The sequence below is a fragment of the Rattus rattus genome, chromosome 1 (assembly GCF_011064425.1).
Source record: "Rattus rattus isolate New Zealand chromosome 1, Rrattus_CSIRO_v1, whole genome shotgun sequence".
NCBI classification, from domain to species: domain Eukaryota; kingdom Metazoa; phylum Chordata; class Mammalia; order Rodentia; family Muridae; genus Rattus; species Rattus rattus.
Window position 1 is genome coordinate 253,672,436 of NC_046154.1, and position 21,692 is coordinate 253,694,127.

Genomic DNA, 21,692 nt, shown 5'->3' on the forward strand with positions numbered 1-21,692 from the left:
AGATGGACCAATGTAGATCACTCGTCTATTTTTCTTTTTTAAAAGTTTATTTATTTTGATTTTAAGTGATGAATGCTTTGCCTGCACAGGTGTCTTGGGTACCACGTGCATGCAGTACTTGTGGCGGCCAGAAGAGGGCATCAGATCCCCCTAGAACTGTAGTTTATGGCCGGTTGCGAGCTGCCCTGTGGATGCAGGGAATTAAACCCAGATCTTCTTGAAAGAGCAGCCAGCACTCTTAATGGCTGAGTCATCACTCCAGCCCTGATGTGCTTTCCTTAGTGTTACTGAGTTTGCCTTTTTGCCAGGACCAGTGCAGAACCCATAGCTTTACCTTGCTGTACACGCACAGTGTCAGCCGATAGGGAAGGTCAGATCCTTAGATTGGCAAAGGAGGGAGTAGTGAGATTATAGGATGCTGAGTGCCTGGGTGGCCATGGTAGCCCCTCTGGGGAGCTCACAGCCCAGTAGAGTTCCATATCCAACCTCAGAAGCAGAGGGTCTGTGGCCAGGCGAGCAGGGCACAGAGGCTGAGGCAGGTTGTGGCGCAGGGAGGGAGATGAGATCTAGAATTTGGCTGGGCTGGGAAGATAGACAGGGTCAGACCTGGTAGACATGGGCTTTTCTTCCATGTCTATCACAAGAGCTACTCGGGGTTTGAACAAGGTTGTTCATTGTTCATTGGAGCAATCCCTCCGGTCGGTGCCACCTCTCATCATCGCTGGGCGAGTTCTGGCTTTGCGTCTACTGGCCGTGGTTGGTTGCCATCAACATTGACGAATCTCCATCTTTGAGGGGCAGGAAGGTGACCTCTTGGGCTCATCTTTTTTGGTTCCATCTTCTGCTTGCCCGGCCTGAAGTCCAAACGGCTGTGACTCCCATCCAGTTGCTCCTCCAGGCCCTGTCCTGTGAGGCTCGATGCTTGCCCGGGGCTCTGCTTCCTTTGTATTGTGAAGTGGTTGTTATTCCCTCTCATTTGAATATCTCCAGTCGGTACTTGAAAGAAGCAGCTTGTAAGCCTCTTGTGTCGAGTGGGTTGGACAGAGAAAAGGACAATGGGGAGAGCATTCGGGGCTGAGAGGATGTCCGCGAATCTTTGCCGGGCTGTGTGGGCAACTGTGCTTCTGATACGATGCAGTGGTACCTCACGAGGCCCCCGAGACCAGAGATTCCAGGAGTGACCTTGACGGAAGCGGTGACCTCTTGGTGGCTCTGACGTAAGCAGAGACAGAGCAAATAAAGTAGCGTTGGCTGAACAACAGGGCCAAGGCTGATTTCAGTGGTGGAGCCAGGACTGGTCAGGATGACCAGGGCAGCCAGCAAAGAAGTCCGGTGAGACCAGCATGTGGGAAGGGACCCTGAGGAGTGTGTGGGAGTAGGAGGAGGAAGCATTCTTTAGTTATTTGAATTATATTTTTTTTGCATGTGTGTCTACATGTGAATGTGGGCGTGTGTGTCATGGTGCACGCGTGGAGGTCAGAAGACAACTCAGGTGTCATTTCTCCTTCCTCCGTGTGTGAGGCAGGGCTTCTTCGCTTACCTTTGCTCCCTCCAGGATGGATGGCTCATCAGCCTTAGGGTCTTCTCCTGTGTGCGCCTTGATTCTTGCTCCTAAAGGACATAGATGTATGCGCACAGATATATGCTGGGACACAGATGTATGCACACAGATGTATTCTGGGACACAGATGTATGCTGGGACGCAGATGTATGCTGGGACACAGATGTATGCTGGGACACAGATGTATGCTGGGATGCAGATGTATGCTGGGACGCAGATGTATGCTGGGACACAGATGTATGCACACAGATGTATGCACAGATGTATGCATGTGGGACACAGATGTATGCTGGGACACAGATGTATGCTGGGACACAGATGTATGCACAGATGTATGGTGGGACACAGATGTATGTTGGGACACAGATGTATGCACAGATGTATGCTGGGACACAGATGTATGCTCGCACATGGATGCAGGGACACAGATGTATGCTGGGACACAGATGTATGCTGGGACACAGATGTATGCTGGGACACAGATGTATGCTGGGACGCAGATGTATGCTGGGACACATAGGTATGCTGGGACACAGATGTATGCTGGGACACAGATGTATGCGCACAGATGTATGCAGGGACACAGATGTACGCGCACGTGCATGGACACATCTGGTCTTTTGTATTCTTGGGATGGAACTCAGTTTCCCACACTTCACAGAGCAGGGGTGTCGCTTGCTGAGTCCCGTCCCCAGCCTGAGGAGATGTTTCAAGTGGACGACATGGGCCTTCGGACTTGGAAGTGTGGCATTCATCAAGGCTGAGCCATCAGAGCACCGAGAAGAGCCCCTGTTCTTGAGAAGGAATGCTGGGGACAGCTGGGGATCCCTGTGGCAGGCTAGGTTTCAGCGTGGCTGGGCTTTACCTCAAGGCCGTGGGCTGGGTGGAGTGCCCTTGTAGGGTACTTAGGGGCTCCTGGGCCAGCGGGTACTCCCTGGAACACCTTTAGCCCTTTTGAGGTACACTTTCACCCCCAGTTGCATGCTGTGCTCTAGGGTCACCTTAACCTTTCTCTGTCTTTTCTGTGTCAGAAGATGACACATCCGCCATCCCAACCAGATCAATGTGTGGTTGATATTCAGAGAACTCTCTCTTCCCTGCTTTGTAGAGTTACTGCATCATGGACGCTTAGGGCATGACAGTGGGGTGCAAGGCCAGCTTTCTGGGGCTAGGTCATATCCCCTAATCCCACGTTCATATATTGACGTCAGTGCTGGCTAGTTTTCATGTCCACTTGACCCTGGCTGGACTCATCTGAGAGAAGGTCCCTCTACAAGATTGGACTGTAGGCAAGACTACAGGGCAGTGGTGCTCAACCTGTGGGTTGCAACCCCTCCGGCAAACGTCTAGCTCCAAAAATATTCACATTGTGATTCATAACAGTGACAAAACCTAGCTATGAGGTAGCCATGAAAATAATGTTGTGGTTGGGGGTTGGGAGTCACCACCACAGGAGGAACAGTATAAAACGTTGCAGCATTAGAGAGGGTGAGAACCACTGCTTTAGGACACCTTCTTAATTAGTGAGTGAGACCACCCCTGGGCTGGTGGGCCTGGCTTCTTTAAGAAAGCAGAACTCGGGAGGCAGAGACAGGCAGATCTCTGTGCGTTTAAGGCTAGCCTGGTCTACAGAGTGAGTTCTAGAGCAGCCAGGATTATGTAATGTCTTGAAAGAAAGAAAGAGAGAGAGAGAGAGAGAGAGAGAGAGAGAGAGAGAGGAAGGAAAGGAAGAAGGAAGGAAGAAGAGAAAAGAAGAGAAGAGAAAAGAAAAGAAAAGAAAAGAAAAGAAAAGAAAAGAAAAGAAAAAAAGAAGGGCGAGTAAGCCATAAGGAACACCCCTCCATGGTCTCTGCATCTGCCCCTGCCTCCAGGTTCCTGCCCTGTTTGAATTCCTGCCCCGACTGCCTTTGAGGGTAGACTGTGATGTATCTCGAAATAAACCTTTTCCTCTGGTGCTGCTTTTGGGCGCGGTGTTTCACCAAGGCGATAATATGATAACAGTCTTAACTAAGACGTCACCCTAACTCTCAGACCTTAGAATGTGGCTGCATTTAGAGACACGTTTCAAGGAAGTAATCGATTTGAAACGAGGTCGTAACGATGCCAGTGTGACTAGGGCCCTTAGGAGAAGAGACTGGATGGGGAGGTGCTGCACACCCAACCCCAGCACTTGAGATGCTCAGGCAAGAAGACCCAGAGTTCAAGGCCAGCCTCAGCTACATAGGGAAACCCTGACTCATAAAAAACATGTGTGGGTGGGAGCTTAGGACACAGCTGTACACAGTGGGGACAGTCATGTGGGGACACAGAGAGAAGCCACGGGAAGAAAACAGCCAACGCCTTGTCTCAGACCTCGGATCTCAGAGCTGGGAGGAGCCCCTGTAGGCCACTGCTCTGCTCTTCCCCAAAGCTCTCAGTTTCTTCCCCTTCTCTGCCTCCTCCTTGTCATTCCAGGTGACATGGCTGGTGGCAAGGGACAAGAGGGCGTTCTGGGTTCTCTTTGACCCTCCTTCCCTGTTTCCTTCCCCGATGCCCTGCTTTGCTCGATGCCCTTTGGTTGCTGTACCCCTGTGGGCGTGGCTTGCTGTGTATTTTCTTGTTGTTTCCCCATGTAGCTGTGGGTGTCCCTGTGACACAGGTGACAGGTAGTGAGAATCCATGGATGCAGGCACTGCTATCCCCAGAGGCAGCGTGGGACCACCAGTGTTTTTCTCCCTCACGCTCACCTCTGCCCAAACTGTCACGCGTCTCTTTACTGTCCTCGATTGTCACATCCGTCTGTCACCCCACTTAGGGCCTCTCTTGTTCATGCTTTCCCAGCACCTAGGCTAGCCCAGTAGCTGTTTGTGTAGTGAACGTGTGGTGGCAAGGCTGTCCTGTGTGTGGTAGATGGTCATGTGCCATCTCACCCTGAGGACTGCAGAAGAGCTGGCCCTGCCAGCTGCAGGAGCCAGAAATCAGGGGACAAGAACGCTGAAGTCCTGGGCCCAGTTAAAATGTGTCGGACAGAGCTTTGTGTGATCTCACTGGGGTTCACAATCTCAGTGACAATGGGGCTGATGGCAGCCATGCATCCTCGGCTAAGGACGCTGTAATCACACTCTAGAAAATTGCCTGCAGTCACCCCGGGTCTGAGCCTTTGCTGGTTGGCAGAGGAGACCTGTCAGGAAACATCGCATCTTGGAATTAAAGACTAAGGGGGAATAGGGCTCCCGACTTTGAGCTTGAGCCCCGGAGCGCTGGCTGCTGCGTCTGTGGCTACCTGCTCTCACCTGCTGCCTCCCCCACTCCCGAAGGGAATTGAAGGCGGCTGGGTCTCGTCCAGGTAATTGAATTCCGAGTGAATGTGACAATTCTCACCAGAGCTCTTCCTGCTTGCTCTTAGAAATGACACAGTCACAAACTCGGCAAATCTCCAGTCAAACTTCATACGGTGTGAAAATGTTAGAGCCGGGAGAAGGGGAGCCTGAGAGCGCCTGTGAGTGCAGGGAGGCAGCGCTAAGATTTTCTTATTGTGTTAATGAGAATCCGCAGGGTGGGACACCACTGACGCCTTCCCCTACTCACACCCTCAGGGCATCAGGCATCCGCCCTCTGCAGTCACCCCAGGAACCTCCTCTTCTGCACCCCCAACTGCATCTTTTGCTTTTGCTTTAAAATTATTACCAATAGTAGTGGTACTGTATGGTGGTTTGGGGGAGTGTGTGTGCATGTGTAGGGGTCCGATGACAACCTTTTGAGACAGGGTTTCACTATGTAACCCTGACAGACCAGAGTTGGCTATGTTGTTCAGGCTGACCTGGAACTCACAGAAATCCACCTCTGTAAGTTTTTTTTTTTTGTTTTTGTTTTTGTTTTTTGAGAATTTCATACATGAGTACTATCTTATACCATTTCTACCTTCCCGTGTCCCCCAGTCCCTCTCAAGTTCATGACTACTTCTTTATTATTTTTATCCCTCCTCTATCTCTGTCTGTCTGTCTCTCTGTCTCTGTCTCTGTCTCTGTCTCTGTCTCTGTCTCTCTCTCTCTCTCTCTCTCTCTCTGTGTATGTGTGTATGTGTGCATGTGCACGTGCATGTAACATAATGAGTCCATTTTCTGCTGTTCATGTGTGTGTGCATTCAAGGCTGACCACTTGGTGTTGAATAACGAGTTAGGGGCTCCATCTCCCGGGAGAAGACTGGTATTCCTTCTCTCAGCAGCCTGTGGTTCTTCACCTGGGGGGGGGCTTTGAGGCATCTCCATCCGTGTTGTCATGTCAGCTGATGCTGTCACGGTCAGGTCTCAGCCATGAGGTTGCGGTTTCACAGGTCCAGCTTTCCAGGCAAATCTAAAAGGTACCAGCTAACAGCAGGCCAGAGGCCAACTTTTGAGCCATCTCTCTGTCTGCTGAGGCTTCTGGTGCTTGGCTGTCCCCATACTTGGTCTCCCCAGCTACATCTTGAAGGATTCTTTTCCATTTCTTGCACATAAGCTGTTCCCTGCCTTCAACCTTGCTTCCCCTTCACTTGCACTGGAACTTTCTCTCAGTAGAAATGGCCTCCCAAGTCCAGAGCTTCCCGGCTCAGCACAGCACTACTGGCCCAGGGGTTTGGGCTAAGAGGCTGGATCCCTAGTGCCCCTGCTCCAGCCAGGGCACAGGTGGCTCCAGCCCCTCCTGCTCTGACACTCTGCCTAATGACAAGTGTCCTTGTCTCCACAGAAAAGCTAGCACACTGCAAGCTGAATGTGGCAGAGGTGACGCAGTCCGAGATCGGGCAGAAGCAGAAGTTGCAGACAGTTCTGGAAGCCGTGCAAGACCTGCTCCGGCCCCACGGCTGGCCGCTGCGTTGGAATGTGGACTGTGAGTGGCCTCTGTGTGGGGAGGGACTGTTGGAGGCGTCATCTGTCATTGATCATCCCAGGTAGTCTTGTGATTAAGAATCAATGTACCCTCTCGACCTGTTCTGCCAGAGGCCAGTGGCAGAAGAGAGGTCTGGGGAAGCTATTCTGGGGAGCACCCAGTTACAGGCACAATCATATACCAACGCACGGTGCTCCCCACCCCAACCGCCTGTCCTTCAGAGGTACAGCTCTAGGATTAATTTTGTGTGGGTCCGAGTGCACGTGTATGGAGGTCAGAGGTCAACCTCAGAACCATGCACCTCGTTTGTTGTGAGACAGGGTCTCTCATTGAGACCTGCAGCTCACCAGCGGTGAGGTGGGGCTGGCCAGCAAGCTCAGGATCCTTCCACTGCCAACTCTCCAGTGCTGGGATTACTAGGGCGTGGCACCACAGTTGGCTTCTTTTAACTCCAACTCGAGTCCTCATGCTTGCGTGGCGGGGATTTTATGAACTTGAATCATCTTCCCAGGCCTTGTTTTGATTTTGAGAGTCTCATGTAGCCCAGGCTAGCCTTGGACTCAATATGTAGCCAAGGCTGGCCCTGAGTTCCAGATTCTCCTGTCTCTACCTTCTGAATGCTGGGATTATGTCTAGCCCAAGGAAGTCTTGTTGGGACTTGCCACCAAACACCCAGGACAGTTGCAGAAAGTGAACCTATCTGGGGATGGCCCACTGAGGTAGATGCCCAGGAGTTCATGATAGCTCAGGAATGTCACTTGTCAGTTGGCTTGAGGGGGTTGTGTCATCACAGAGGGAGCAGGAAGGGATGAGATGACTAAAAAGGTGATGGCTTCTGTCCTGTTTATGTCCCTACCTCCTCTGTCACTTTGCACAGCAGGTATGATGTGGTAGGATGCCAGAGACTGCCCTTTCAGGGCCAGGTCTCCGGGGACTGCATAGGGAGCCCAGATCTTGGCTATAGGGGGCTGTGGGTAGGAGATGTCCCACCAGCTGCAAATCCCTCCAAAGGTGTACTCCAACCCAGCCTGAAATTTTACATTCAGGGAGTCAGGGCAGACAGCCAGGACTGACTGCAGCCTAGAGCAGTCCCTATCCTTGTCACCCATCCCCATGGGGGCTGCCGATTGCCTAGCAGCAGAAGTTAGCCCAGTGTCAATGATAATGACATGTGTTATTATGGTGGGTGTGTGGCTGTGACGTGTCCTTCTCTCTGTAACCTGCCATTCTCTTCAAAAGACGCAGTGCTCTTAAACGTGGTTTCCAGGGCCTGGCATGGTGTCACACACCTTTAATCTTTGCCCTCAGGAGTCTGAGGCAGGTGAATCACTGTGAGTTTCAGGCCAGCTGATGTAGGCCAGCCAGGGCTATATAGTAAGACCCTGCTGTAAAACAGACAAACAAACCAACAAAACAAAAAAATAAAACCACGGTTGTCAAGTTTCCTTGGAGCAACAAGAATGGAACAGAGACAAGTCAGGCATCCGCAGGCAGAAGCCCCCTGGAACCTTATCATCCCTGTGTATCTGGAGTCTCTTTGTCCTTCCCTAGAGGTCCCCTTAAGAGGTCCCCTTAAGGAGCTGGAGAGATGGCTCAGTGGTTAAGAGCACTGACTGTTCTTCCAGAGGTCCTGAGTTCAATTCCCAGCAACCACATGGTGGCTCACAGCCATCTGTAATGGGATCCAACCTCCCCCTTCTGGTGTGTCTGAAGGGAATGGCAGTGTACTCATAAAATAAATAAATAAATAAATAAATAAATAAATAAATAAATAAATAAAGTCTTAGAGAGAGAGAGAGAGAGAGAGAGAGAGAGAGAGAGAGAGAGAGAGAGAGAAACCCTTGTGATGGGTGCCTTGCTCACTACAGCTTCTGACTGGAGGCCTCTGTTTCCTTCCCTCTCCACCCCAAAGCTATCCACGGGAAGAACCTGGTGTCCATTCTGCACCTCCTCGTCTCCCTGGCCATGCACTTCAGGGCCCCCATCCACCTTCCTGAACACGTCACCGTGCAGGTGGTGGTCGTCCGGGTGAGTACGCTGGGCCGTCTCGTCGCCCATCTCTGCCAGCCGAGGCAAGCTGACTTTTTTCTCCTTACGGTTTTTCAGCGTTTTTCTCCCCTGCATCCCGAGAGCCTACCTTTTATTTTCCGCTCTTGACAAAATGCATACCTCACCCTGGTTCTTCGGGAAATGATTGGAGCGGGAACAATGGCGTTGATTTCAAGAGCGGCACACGGGTGTTGAGGTTTAATTTCCCAGATTTCTGGAGAGAGCGTTCATTTCTCTCCAGAGCCACCGAGTCGGAATTCAATCCCCTTGAATGTGCTTATTACTCACTGGAGGAGGCTGTGACCGGCAGAATGAAATCGACGCCCAAATTAAAGGCTCTCCACATTGGCTCTGTATTATAAGCCATCATCCCCCATTATCTCTTTTTTTTAGGTTCATTTCTCTTGATTTACTCAGAGAAGGGAGCCAGGACCTGGGGTCCTGCTAATGGGGGTGGGAGGCAGGAGTGGGTCTGCTGTGTGTACTGTCGTGTGCTTTAGTGTTCAAGCACACAGGTGTGGGCCAGACTTGGCACAGTTTCACCAGGAATCATATATTAAGCACCTACTGGATGCCAGACATTGGCCTGAACTGCTGGGGACCCTGAGTGAGGATAACCCATTTTGGCCCGGAAGAGCCATCCTATCTGCCAAAGGGCTGCGGTCACATTTGGGACCTGTAGGTCGGTGTTTATGCGTCTGGAGACACTCAGCTACATTCTGTTCTCTGAATTTTTAACTTATCTGTTTTGTGGTCTGTGGTCCACGGAGACCTGGCTGAGCCTGTGTTTTCTGAAGCCATTCTGACCTCTCCACTGCCTTGGGAACTTAGTGGTCCCCTGCTGGGAAAGCCCTGTCTGACATTAAGCGGAAGGTCACCTGCCATTTCTCCCTGCTTCCTTCCCAATCAGGATGTTTGTGGTCAGCGAGAGTGACGCAGACTCAGGGGGACCATTCCTGCGGCCCTAGTCTTGGCTGCTGGCTCATAGGCAGCGGGCCGGGAGAGGCTTCCCAAGGACACATGGGAAAACGGTTCCTAAACCTACCTACGTCAGCCCAGGCCTCAAGAGTACTGAGCGGCCTCACCATCTGGGTATTTTCTTTCAGTCTTACATGCTGGTCCAAGACAAGCTTGGGTTTTTGGAAAATCTGACTGCCCCTGCAAGCCCCCTCCAGCATACCGTGTCTTGACTGCACTTCCTGGGCTGTCTACACTGAGCCCAAAGTAGAAGAAACTGGGCAAGGAGGTCCAGCTAGATAGCAGCTTCTTAGTCCCCCAGTCCCTACTCAGAGCTTCTTTCTGCCTCTCCTGAGGTCCTCTGGACAGTCCGTGTGCTTCCTTGGGTGACCCACCAGCTTATTTGAGATGGGGCAAGTCCAGGCATGTGGCGTTTCACGGCTGGAAGGCATGACAGCCAAGCCTTGTTTACCACCCCAGCCCCCCAGCATTAGAAGCAGTGGGCAGACCTCTTGATTTCTCAGGGCTTCAGCGATCGGCCTACGGACTTGGGCCGATGTTGCTAGCCTTTCAATTATCCATCTCTGAGTTTACCAATGACTTCGCCAATGCCCAGCAATCAACAGGGACCTCATTCATGCTTATGCAAATAAGTGAACCAAATACCCAGAGTCTTCCTTGGTGGGCTCTGTGGAGAGCCAGTTGGAATGAGACCGGGAGTGAGCCACGCCAAAGTCTCCAGCTGCATTTACTTGTTAACAAGGACCAGTCTACCAGATCCCTAGGGCCAGCTCAGGGAAGGGTGAGAAGACTGCCTAGTTAGGTCTCAGGTTCCTGTCTTGTCCCTCAGGAGCTTCAAGCAGGGAGCTGTGGTTGTGGCTACTTTGGCTAGCCTCTGGGAACCCCTGATGTATGTGGGCTGCCCCTGTGTGCCTGCCAGGGTTGCTGGGGTGAAGGACCACTAACTGGGGCCTCCGGGTGGCAGGTGGATTTCCTAGCACTGCCAGCTTCAGGAAAGCAGCCCTCTTTGCCCTGTTCTGTTTCTGCCTAGGATGGCTGTGTTCAGTGTCCCTGGTTCATGGCCATGGCCCTCTGCTTCTGTTCTTTTCTTTTGGGGTGGCCCATTCACCCCAGCTGCAGAGCTGATCGCTATGTGGCCATTCTTAACTAGCATCAGAAGGCGCGAAGGAAAAGCAGGTTCTGGGAAGACATGTTAGGGGGATCTTGTTTGTCCAGTTGGCCAAATTTTTTTCCTCTGGAGTCTCCCCAGCATGACTTATGAACTGCCCATCTCTCCTGCCTCAACTACAGAATATGGTCTTTATTTGGTGTTTCTTGCTTGGGATGTTTCTCTCAAGTCTCGTTTAGTGACCATATGGCAGGATACCATGGAGAACAATTTGGGGGTAGTCCCAGGCACTGAAAGGGTCTCCCTTGTGGTCATCTGGAGTATACCTGTCCAGGTGTGGAGTGTACACTGGGGTGGGGCCCTTTCTAAGCTGGCGTCCTGCCCAGGGTCACCCATGAGGGGATTTCCCATGAGATCAATGTGTGTTCTCTACATTGCTCCTGCCCTGTGGTTTGTGTCTTGATGATTTGTCTGCTTTGGGGTTTTCAGAAGCGGGAAGGCCTGCTGCACTCCAGCCACATCTCAGAGGAGCTGACCACGACCACAGAGTAAGTGGATGGCGGCTGCTCCTCAGGGTTCTGTACCTCATGCCAACTGACCCTCAGGGACCCATGCCTCCTGCAAGGCCCCAGGCCCTGGCTTTAGCAGGGACATGGGAGCCTGTATTCCTCCACACTCTTCAGTCTTAGTGTGTGATTTCTTTGTGCAAGTACTTGTCTGCCTTCTTTCTCCACACAGTTTCTCCCAGGTTTTCTATGTCCGTCTCTCACCTCAGAGAGTCTCTCGTTCCTAATTTTCCTTATTTTAGGAGGTGAGCTGATGGGATGGGTTAGTCAGAAAAGTGCTCACTGTGTGAGCACGAGGACCCAATCTTCAGCACCAAATTAAAAAACAGTTCAGGTACAGGCTTATATATCTATAACCCCATCATGGGGGTGACAGAGACAGGGGGATCTTCGGAGCCCATCAGTCAGTGTTTCTAGCCAAATCAGTGAGTTTCAAGTTCAATGAGAGACCCTGTCTCAAAAATAAGGTGGAGAGTCAGTCTCTGGCCTGTACATGTGTGCGTGCGTGCGCGCGTTCACACACACACACACACACACACACACACACACACACACACACACACACACACACCACAAACATTATACCCAAGTAAAAAAATTGAAAGAATGTTACGGGTTGCCACGTGTGTTAGCTCAGGATGGCCGCCGAGGCTCAAGCTCACACAGGCCAGTCATTTCCTGCTTTTTCCTGGTCTTTCTCTTCTCTCGTCTATCAACAGTTGTTCTCTTAGAGGGAGGGACCGTGTGACCAGTCAGAACTGTCCTAAGGTGGACAACTGTCCTCTGGTCTCTGAGAAAGCCAGACTTTTCAAAAGCCTAGAGAGACTTGACCTTCTCATGACACCACCCCTAAGTCATTGCGTCTCCTCATAAGCCCGCACTCAGCCATATGAATGGCTCAGCCAGGCGGTCCTGCTAACCTTGCTGTGGTGGGTCCTGTGATATGTCCCAGAGTCTGGTGGACCAAGGTAGCTTTGTATACTGCCTTTTGTCCTCATGGGTTGAGCTTCCTCTCCAGTTCCTGTCATGTTTTGAGAGGGTGAGTCCCCTCATCCTGGATTTCTGGACCATGTCTCTTTTTAATCTGTGGGTAAGTGTAAGTCTCTGGTCATTTTGGGTCAGAGATTTAAGAAAACAGACTCGGGGTTGGAGATTTAGCTCAGTGGTAGAGCGCTTGCCTAGGAAGCGCAAGGCTCTAGGTTCGGTCCCCAGCTCCGAAAAAAAGAACCAAAAAAAAAAAAAAAAAAGAGAGAGAAAACAGACTCCTCCTTTTGAACGAGTAGTCCAGGGACCTGCACAGCTGTGGGAAGCCAAATCCATCTATTGCAGTCTGCTCAGGGAGAGGGAGACCAGAGAAAGCAAGAGGTGCTGGGGGCTCCACAATCATTGGGCGTCGAAACCTGAAGAGAGAGAGAGAGAGAGAGAGAGAGAGAGAGAGAGAGAGAGAGAGAGAGAGAGAGGGAGGGGGGGTTGGTTGATGCAGTCCTAACAGCCCAGCAGCTGTGTCCAGCACCCTGGTGTGTGTACATTGGAGCTGGTCATGGGAGCAGGGTGCATGCTGACTATGGTTCCTCTGCTCCTGGCCTGGGGAGAGAGGGTCAGGTTGACAAGAAGAAGATTGGGAAGAATGTAAAATCGGGCCCAGGGTAGGGGCTTGGAAAGTTCTGTAATCACAGTGGCTTTTTCAGGGGCAGGAGCACCCTGGAGTCAAGGAGGGTGACACATCTATTGAGTCATTTCTGCTGGATGTCATACTGTTCTAGGCAATCAAAGATTGTTCTAGGTAGTCAAAGACTGTTCTAGGTAGACAGTGACTGTTCTAGGTAGACAATGATTGTTCTAGGCAGTCAAAGACTGTTCTAGGTAGACAATGACTGTTCTAGGCAGTCAAAGGTTGTTCTAGGTAGTCAAAGATTGTTCTAGGTAGACAATGACTGTTCTAGGTAGTCAAAGACTGTTCTAGGTAGACAATGACTGTTCTAGGCAGTCAAAGATTGTTCTAGGTAGTCAAAGACTGTTCTAGGTAGTCAAAGACTGTTCTAGGTAGACAGTGACTGTTCTAGGTAGTCAAAGACTGTTCTAGGTAGACAATGACTGTTCTAGGCAGTCAAAGGTTGTTCTAGATAGTCAAAGATTGTTCTAGGTAGACAATGACTATTCTAGGTAGACAAAGACTGTTCTAGGTAGTGAAAGAAGTAGCTGAGGGTTTTTAGATTATTTTTTGTTTGCCTGTCAGCCTCCTGTCTCCCCCCCCCCAGCCCCAAGTTTAGGGTTTGTTCTGTCTACCCCACCCCTATCCTTGTGATCAGGGAATGCAGAAGTGATGGTTAGGTTAGCTGTAGCCAAACGATCTTAGTTTACTTTCCATGATTGAAATAAATACCATGACTGTCTTAGGGTTTTATTGCTGTGAAGAGACACCATGACCATGGCAACTCTTGTAAAGGAAAACGTTTAATTGGGGGCTGGCTTAAGGTTTCAGAGGCTTAGTTCATTATCATCAAGGCAGGAAGCATGGCAGTGCGCAGACAGGCATGGTGCTGGAGGATGAGCTAAGAGTTCCACAACTGGATCAGAATGTAGCAGGCAGGAGACTGTTCCACACTGGGTGGAGCTTGAGCATAGGAAGCCCCCTCCCAGTGATGTACTTCCTCCAACAAGGCTACACCTCCTAACGGTGTCACTCCCTATGGGCCATGCATACATATGCGTCAATGGGGGCCATACCTATTTAAACTACCATGACCAAAAGCAACTTAGGGAGGACATGGTTTAGCTCAACTTACAGTTGAAGTCTATCACTGAGGGAAGTCAGGTTGGGATCTCAAGGAAGAAACGTGGAGGCCAAGGCCATGGAGGAATGCTGCTCACTGGCTTGCTCAACCTGCTTTCTCAGACAATACAGGTCACAGTCACAGAGAGCTCAAAGGAAAACTAAATCCCAGCAGTGCAAATAGCTTAGTGTCTGATATGTGGGACTCTCTATTTTCTGGGCTCCAAGGAGCCTGGCCAGCTCTACCTCACCTCTCTGCAACATACACAGCTTGTCTCCTTGGCTCACTCTGACTCCATTCCACCCCTGCCAAGGTCCTTGGTACTCATCCCATGTACTGGCATCTCCAAAATGCTGTGGTCTCCATGGCCTTCTGGCCTCTCTTCAGGGACACTAACCCTACCACTTTTTGCCAAGCCTCGGCCTTTCCCCAGGACCCCTTTAATCCCAGGTCTTCTACTGTAGCAGTGGCTGTCCCTTCATCAATGGCCTCATCTGGTCTTTCACAGTGCCAAGCCTCAGCTGTTCTCCATGACCCCTTCCTGCCTTCAAAACCAGCACCACCTCTTACACATTACCAATGTCAGATGCCAGCCCCAGAGGCAGCCTCTGGAACACAGCTTCTGAATGCTGGCCCTGAGGAAACACTTCCCAAATTTCACCTTAATGATGCTGGTTTGATCCTTCAGTCCCAGCTGACCAGAGCCACAGATTATCTTTAAAATATCACATAAATACCCCCATAGAGTATTTGAAGGACTCTTAAAATTCCGTCTGAAACTTCACCAGCCAGGTCTCCCAGCCTATTTTCCAAGTTCTCACAAATGCTCACTCATCTTTAAGCATTCAAATGGCTTTTTCTAGCCCAAAGTTCCTTCCACATCTGCCCTCTATCTCAGTGGTTCTCAACCTCCCTAACACTGCAAACTTTAATACAGTTCCTCATGTTGTGGTGACCCCTAACCATAAAGTTATTTTTCGTTGCTACTTCACAACTGTAATTTTGTTACTGTTGTGAATCATAATGTAAATATCTGATATGCGGGATATCTGATATTCGATCCTGGTGAAGTGGTCATTCCACCCCTAGAAGAATCTCAGCCTACAGGTTGAGAAACACTGTTCTATCTGATGGGCGTGGCTGCCAGAGTCAACATGCTCCTGGTTCCCATGATCCATTATGTCTGTCCCCTCCAAATGGTATACCAGGGTGATCACTGTGTCAGGAACGGGGCAGCTTGCTGTCACTCTTGTGCCGATTGTCAGTCACCTGCACACGTCCCTCACCTCTGTGAGGCTAGAACGGGGTGGGGGTGGGTGTCCATTCCTATTGGGGGCCTTGGGTCTGGTTGACTCTACCGGTTCCCCTCATAAGACTTGGTCCAAGTCACCTTCTGACCATTTCCTCTTGTTCACAGGATCATGATGGGCCGGTTTGGTAAGTACCTTGGCTTGGGCTAGGACAAGCTGAGACACCTAGGCACGCACAGTCCAGAAAGCTCCGGGGTTCTCAAGGTTGTGCATGTGAACTTGGGTGGGAGGAGCGAGATTGTAGGGAGGGAGGGGATAGCCTAGAGAAAGTCTCTAGCTTACCTGCAGGGAGGGAGAGAGAAAAGGAGGTAATTACCTAATCACCTGACCTTGTCCCTTGGGCAAGAGAGGGCAGACAAAGGGATCAAAAACCCATGGCTTCATTTAAATTCCCAGAGGTGAAGCCTGGCTGCACAGGCTGGGGAGAAGTTTAAGACAGAAAGCTACAGTAGAGTGTTCTCCAGCCAGGCAGGAAGGGGAAAGGCTGTTAGAGGAAAAAATGGAAGCCAGATAGAAGCTCCCAGCTCATTTCTAGATGTGTGTGTGTGTCTGACCCTAGGGATTCCTTGGGGTTGGGTGTGGAGGTGCAAGTGTCACCTCCAAAACCCTTCTCTGACCTGGAGCTTGTAAAGGAGGGATAAAGGATGAGTCATCTCCTCAGAAAGCTCTGATAGTCAGGAAGGTCTTGAGTTTGAGAGAAAGCTGTGGCCATGTGGCCCCTGAGCCTTTCCGATGGACGGGTGCTCTGCTTGCTGGGAAAATTCCCAGGGGAGACGGGGGGGGGGTGGTGGGGGGTGGGGGGTAGCAGACATGGGTCATGTGGGACCCCTGCTGGTGTCCAGGTGCAGGTTAGTTTAGAGATAAGTCTCTCCCTGTCACCTCCTCTACACAGAGGAGGCTCTGAACCCCCGGGGATCTCAGAGGCTGGAAGATGACGACTGAGGACCTGAGAGTGGAGTTGTCACTTCTGTGTTTGGGTTGGCCCTGTTTCAGGTTCAGGGGGTTTGAAAAGAGTTGGCTTGGCCGGGGGATGGGGGGTGAGCCTGGGCCAGGTATCTTGGGAGCCGGACAGCTGGGAAGAACACCTGATCAGGTGCACAGCGTGTGTCTCCCGAGGGGAGAGCCAGGTGCACCAGGATTCAGTCACAGTGCTGGGGACATCTAAGGCCACAAGAAGCCTCCTCTGAGGCTGTACGCACTTCACTTCTTGCAGGCTCTGCGTAAGATGAAGCAGGCTATTAGCCAGTGACAGGCAATTAGTTCCGCCCCCGCCTCGCACTTGTGCTGACGCAAGGAGGTCTCCTGGTTACGCGGCTGACAGCCTTAGTTTTGGTACAGTGAGTCCCTGGGCTCCCAGGCATCCTCTTGGGGGAGTAGCACATGGCTGTCCCAGGATTTCTGGTCACTTCTGGCCTCACCGCTCTGCCAGGGTCTGGTCACACTCCTACCATTGGTGCATTGTTTATTTCCACCCAGCATTTACTTTTGGCTTCAGAACACAGTGCTGAGGAGGAAGGTCAAAGCACCCCTTGTCATGTCTGTTTCCTGTCCACAGTCTCCTACGGCGGTCTTTAAGGATGTTCCAGATATCACATCCCCTGTGGTCTTGTTCCCTCACCTCCTGGGAGTCCAGGCCCAACCCTGTGACTCCTTCACTCCTACTCCTCTCAGCCTAAGATGCTAAATTACCCAGGGTTCCCTCCTGGGTTGGCTTAACTGTCACTCACCAGGTATCCCCAGACACAGACCAGCATGCACCCTCCTCACCACCCTTGGGTTGTCTTTGTAATGTCTACAGTCATTTGACAAACTTTGAGCCAGCCCTGCTCCCGGGAGCCTCAGGGTTTGTGTGTGTGCTCCCTTGCCCTGGGACTCTGGAGCAAGTGTTATGCTTGTGGGCACATGGAGACGCATCTTCCCTTCTTCAGGGCTCTTGGAGTACCCTGTAGGCAGCCGCTCACCCCAAGCCTGTATCATATCAGCAGCCCTCCCTGAACCATTGTCGGGCGTGAGGAGGTTCCAAGCCAACAGGCTGATCCCCCTAGGCTGAGCTTTGCTTGAACAAGTTCCCTCAGCTTCCTTGGCCTTCTGAGTGCTGTGCAAAGGTGGAGTGTGTCCTCTCTGGTCACTTTCCCCTAAGGCCAGTAAGGTTAAAGGGTGCCCAGCCTCTTCCCATCAGCATCTTGTCCTGCCCGAGGTACAATCAGGTTTTTCTCTCCCTGGAAACCAGTCTCCTGGGAGCTAGGAGGTTAGAGCCTGGTCTCCATAGCAACGCCTTTGCCGGTTGCCTTTTCTCTAGCTAGTGGCCCTTCCTCCCTGGTTCCCCCACTCGGGAGCCCTTTCTGATGCTGACAGGATCGGGTGGGCAAGGGCTGAATCTCCCTCCTCATCCCAGGCTCAGTTTGCTGTGACCCAGTCTTTCCCATTCACCACTCCAGCAGAGCAAACCTCTGACCTGATGTTCACACTCTGGTCACTGCTAAAGGATGCAATTCCTGTCAGCCTCCCTCCCAGGCCACCCTGCTCTCGAATGGACTCTAGCTCTGGGTGTTTCTCTTTGCACGTTCTGTCCACTCTGGCTACAATGCCCTTCCTCTTCTCATCTCTCCACCCAGCCTGGCTCAGACTCTTTCTTCCAACCTCTTGTCCATGGGTGCAAACGTGGATGCTGCCAGAGACCAGCCTGACACAGTTGGCCAAACCCCAGAAGCTGAAGGTTATAGGAGGGGACCTGTGGAAAGCAGGTGCCCCCATCCTTGTCCTGGGGGCAGCACCTTGATGCCAGGTGGCTATGTAGCTCACTGTGGCTCCAACCTCTGCTTTCAAGAGGAATCAGAAACGTAAATCAGGGAGAACCTTCTAGTCTAAATGAGGCTGAGTTAAGCTCCGGGTACAGATCTGGGACCCTCCTGTCTATGACTTTCTAAGTTACTGGCTTCTCCAGTGCAGGAGGGAAGTTGATGGGGACCCAGACATGCATGGGAGTTGGGCTTGTCCCAGTGGCCCCACCCTGACTCTTGACGCTCACAGGGGTAGTAGGGAACAGACGCAGTTGTCCCTGCTTTACAGAGGAAGAGCCCTTTGGCTAGGGAAATGACTTAAAGTCTGTGGGCTTTCAAGTTACACAGTGAGGATCTGAACCCAGCTCTGCCCTATCCCCACCATCCTTTTTTTAGAACCTCCTGGCTATGGAGTCACATGGTGGGTCCTCTAGGCCCAGGTAAGCAGCCAGCGTGGGAGGCGCCCAGCAGCCTCCCACACACACTCTGCCTGCCCAGCAGTGGCCCTGCTAAATAAACCAGTGACGTCAAGAGTCTGAGCTCTTGGGGCTTTGCCTAAGCCGCTTTGCAGGGCTGCACCGCTTTGAGAGGACTAAGCTCCTTTTGCCCCTCTACAGATTGTTTTCTGGGGGATAATCTGACTTAGCTGATTATGGAAGTGAATGACATCTGGTGCTATCTGAGGGTGGCTTTTTGTCCCCACCAGCCCTTAGAGCAAGGCACTGCCTCCTTTCCCCTGACAGACACACGCTCATGAACACATGCGGACTCAAAAGGCCTCTTCTCTTCACTTAGCTTCTCACCTTCCCCCAGGCTGAGGAAGAGGCCTCAGATTGGATGGAGCTGGAATCTCTGACACCATCTTGGGGCTAGGTTGGTAGGGGCCTTCTTTGAGACTGTTCTGTTTGGCTCTTCTCCTAGGAACCCTGGCTTTCTCAGCTCACCCCAGCCTTCTTTGTTCCCCTCCTTCTTCTTCCTCAGCAACCCCTATCCCCTGAGGTGGGAGAAGTCTCCCTGTGCTCTTCCCGCCAGAACTCTCTGTGTTGGAGCTGGAAGTGGAAGGCCTCTTTGCTAGCTCCTTCTTAGAAGCACAGTTCCCCAAGAACCGAGAAGACAGAAGTCAGAGCCCAGGTCCCTCTCAGTGCCTCCCCTCCCCCGCTACCGCATGCTCTTGGCCCTGGAGTTCCCTGGCCTCTGCTTGACCTGGGCTCCAGTCATCTATCTAAGCAGACACTTGGGTTCAGAGGGCACCTCTGGAGGGATTCCAGGTCCTTGTGTCCCTGAACAAAGAGTAGAGCCGAGACACACAGTCGCAGCGAGGAACATCCGCTTCCGAGGGAGAAAGTGGCCCTCCCAGTGCAGAACTGGGGCTTTCCTGTTTCTGTGGAGCAGGCTTTCCCCTCCTTTGCATAGCGAGGGTATTTTGGTTCATTTGCATAGAGTAGGCTTTTCTAAGTGTGTGTTTGTCACGTGTAGTTCACACAAACTCATGTGTCAGCACGTCTCACTAGCATTATAATCTGCCCCCAGGGGCGTGCCACACTGATACAATGAGCCCCGGGCCACCCGAAGACACTTTGGAGTGCCTGTGTCCTGAGCCAGAGGCACACGCAGATGTTCAGATTTAATTTGTTTTTCGTTGTCAGCCCTGGTGGGCTGGGGGTGTCCATTGTGGTTAGGGAGAAGTCTTGGGGTTCCAGTGTTCCCCTTTGCCAACTTGTTCTTCTTAGATGCTAATTTTGTCCTCTGGTGGCCTCAAGTAGGGAAGGATGGGGACTTCTGTGCTGACTCTTTTCCGGCGGCAGCTTGCACACATGCGGCAGTTAGAGCGAGCAGGTCGTGGTTCACCGGGGAAGAGGGAGGTCATGGTGTACCTCAGGGAGAAGTGAGCCGCCTTGCAGCCCCTCTCTGAGCTTTCCCTGTCGCAGGAGTCAGAGGCAGGGCCAGGAGTAAGAGACTCATCCACCTCTCCTGGAGAGTTAGGAGCTGGAAGTGCAGCAGACAGCATGCAAGGAGAAACTGTATTTTCAAGATGTGCTAAGTACAAGCCTGGGTCCCTCAGAGGAGGCGACCTTGGAGAGCAACCTGGTGGAGGGGTGCAGTGAGGCTCTGCCAAAGACCCTGGGGGCATGTTAGTGCCTGAGGGATGCAGGTGGGTCTAGAGGCCATCTTGTAAAGGCTGGGAGACATGTAGGAGCGTGGCCATCTCCTTATGCCCATGAGGGAGAGGATGTGCCTCGGTCTAAGAGCATGAGAGGCAGGGTTTTGATGGGCCAGTGGTGAGAAGCTGTCCGGCTGCACTTTTAGAGATTCTGGCTGCAGAGGGAGAGGAGGCCAATGGAGCTAGGGGCTGTGGCCATCCAGAGGTAAGAGGTGAATCAGGCATGGGGGCAGCAGACCTGTGGCCAAGAGAAGAAGTGGGGGTCACAGTGAGCATTTAGGAAAAGAGAGACAGGGATGCTTCGAGTGATGAGAACATGCGGGTGCCCACATGCGATCTGGTAGCCCATACCCAAAGCTTTCCTGCTACCAAGGCAGCCTCACGCAGCCCTTGTTCACTAGACAGCTCATGACTTCTGCTTCACTTATGCTCGGGGGCAGGGTCAACCTGAGGGCTCCTCTGCTCTGGCAGAAACCAGAGGGATCAAGCTGGAACCTCAAGGCAGAGCATCCGGAGAGGGCAGAGTGGCTATTTCTAGAGCCGATAGTTGAAGGTTGGGATCAGGGCAGGCAGAGTCCTTTCTAGAACTCTCTGTGTTCTCTCTTGCATGTCACGCAGAGCGGGATGCCTTCGACACGCTCTTCGACCACGCGCCGGACAAGCTCAACCTTGTGAAGAAGGTAGATTATCTCCCTCCCCAGCCTGCCCCCCATGGGACCTGTGCCTATGCAGACTCTGTCTAGACTCTCTGCAGACCCAAGGCAGGCCCAGATGGGGATGAGAGAGACCTTTGACATCTCTAAAGTTTGCCTTGACCCCTCTCAGCAATGTGTGCTGTGGCCATGCTCTCTTACAGTAGGGTCATGTAGACGGAACGTACAGCTTAGTTCTGGCTGGCACTGGGCCATTAAAACTAGGGCTGGCTTAGAGCACAGAGCTCGACACAACCTTTTTTGTGATAGCCGTCAGAGGAGGGAGGGTTTGGAGTATGTCAGCCTGCCACATTGGGGGTTCAGGTCAGGGTGTCTGGAGAAGGCTGCTGATACTGCCCTTACCTCTCTGCCTCGACAGTCTCTCATCACGTTTGTGAACAAACACCTGAACAAGCTAAACTTGGAGGTCACTGACCTGGAGACCCAGGTAAGCGGGGCTTTGGTGGAGGGTCCCTCTGGCCTATGCTTCTAGCAGCTTTCAACCCAGGTGGGGTGCGGGAATAGGCAGAACCACCTTGTTTCTCTCAGGAGGAGCTCCCAGAGTGTAGCTCACGGTATTGCTCCAGCCCTAGCAAGCTGGATGCTTGGACCCTCTGCTTCCTGGAGCTGTGGCAGCCAGAGATGGAAGGCCAAAGCCAGGGGCTCTGCGAGCTGGGAGTCCAGAGTCACAGTGTGGGCAGGCTGGCTCCTTCCCGCTCTCGCCGCGGCTTCTGCTGCATTTCTGCAGGCAGGCTCCCGTGTTCTCCCATCCATAGATGTGTTACCTCCGTCTTCTGTGGCCTCCTCCTGTGTCTGCATCTGTGTCTGCACGTCTGCGTGCTGCACAAGGCTGTCTGTGCCCGTCTGC

At 52.1% G+C, this 21,692-nt stretch overlaps 1 protein-coding gene across 1 annotated transcript in view; it reads left to right on the forward strand.

The window, feature by feature from the left end:
* Parvb (parvin beta) overlaps nucleotides 1-21,692 on the forward strand; it is an 81,962-nt gene that overhangs the window by 49,312 nt on the left and 10,958 nt on the right. Inside the window, exons 5-10 of the mRNA XM_032918861.1 lie at nucleotides 6,266-6,406; nucleotides 8,319-8,434; nucleotides 11,031-11,089; nucleotides 15,299-15,318; nucleotides 20,751-20,812; nucleotides 21,204-21,272. Coding sequence (XP_032774752.1) covers nucleotides 6,266-6,406; nucleotides 8,319-8,434; nucleotides 11,031-11,089; nucleotides 15,299-15,318; nucleotides 20,751-20,812; nucleotides 21,204-21,272 — 467 coding nt within the window. The remainder of the gene's footprint in view (nucleotides 1-6,265; nucleotides 6,407-8,318; nucleotides 8,435-11,030; nucleotides 11,090-15,298; nucleotides 15,319-20,750; nucleotides 20,813-21,203; nucleotides 21,273-21,692) is intronic.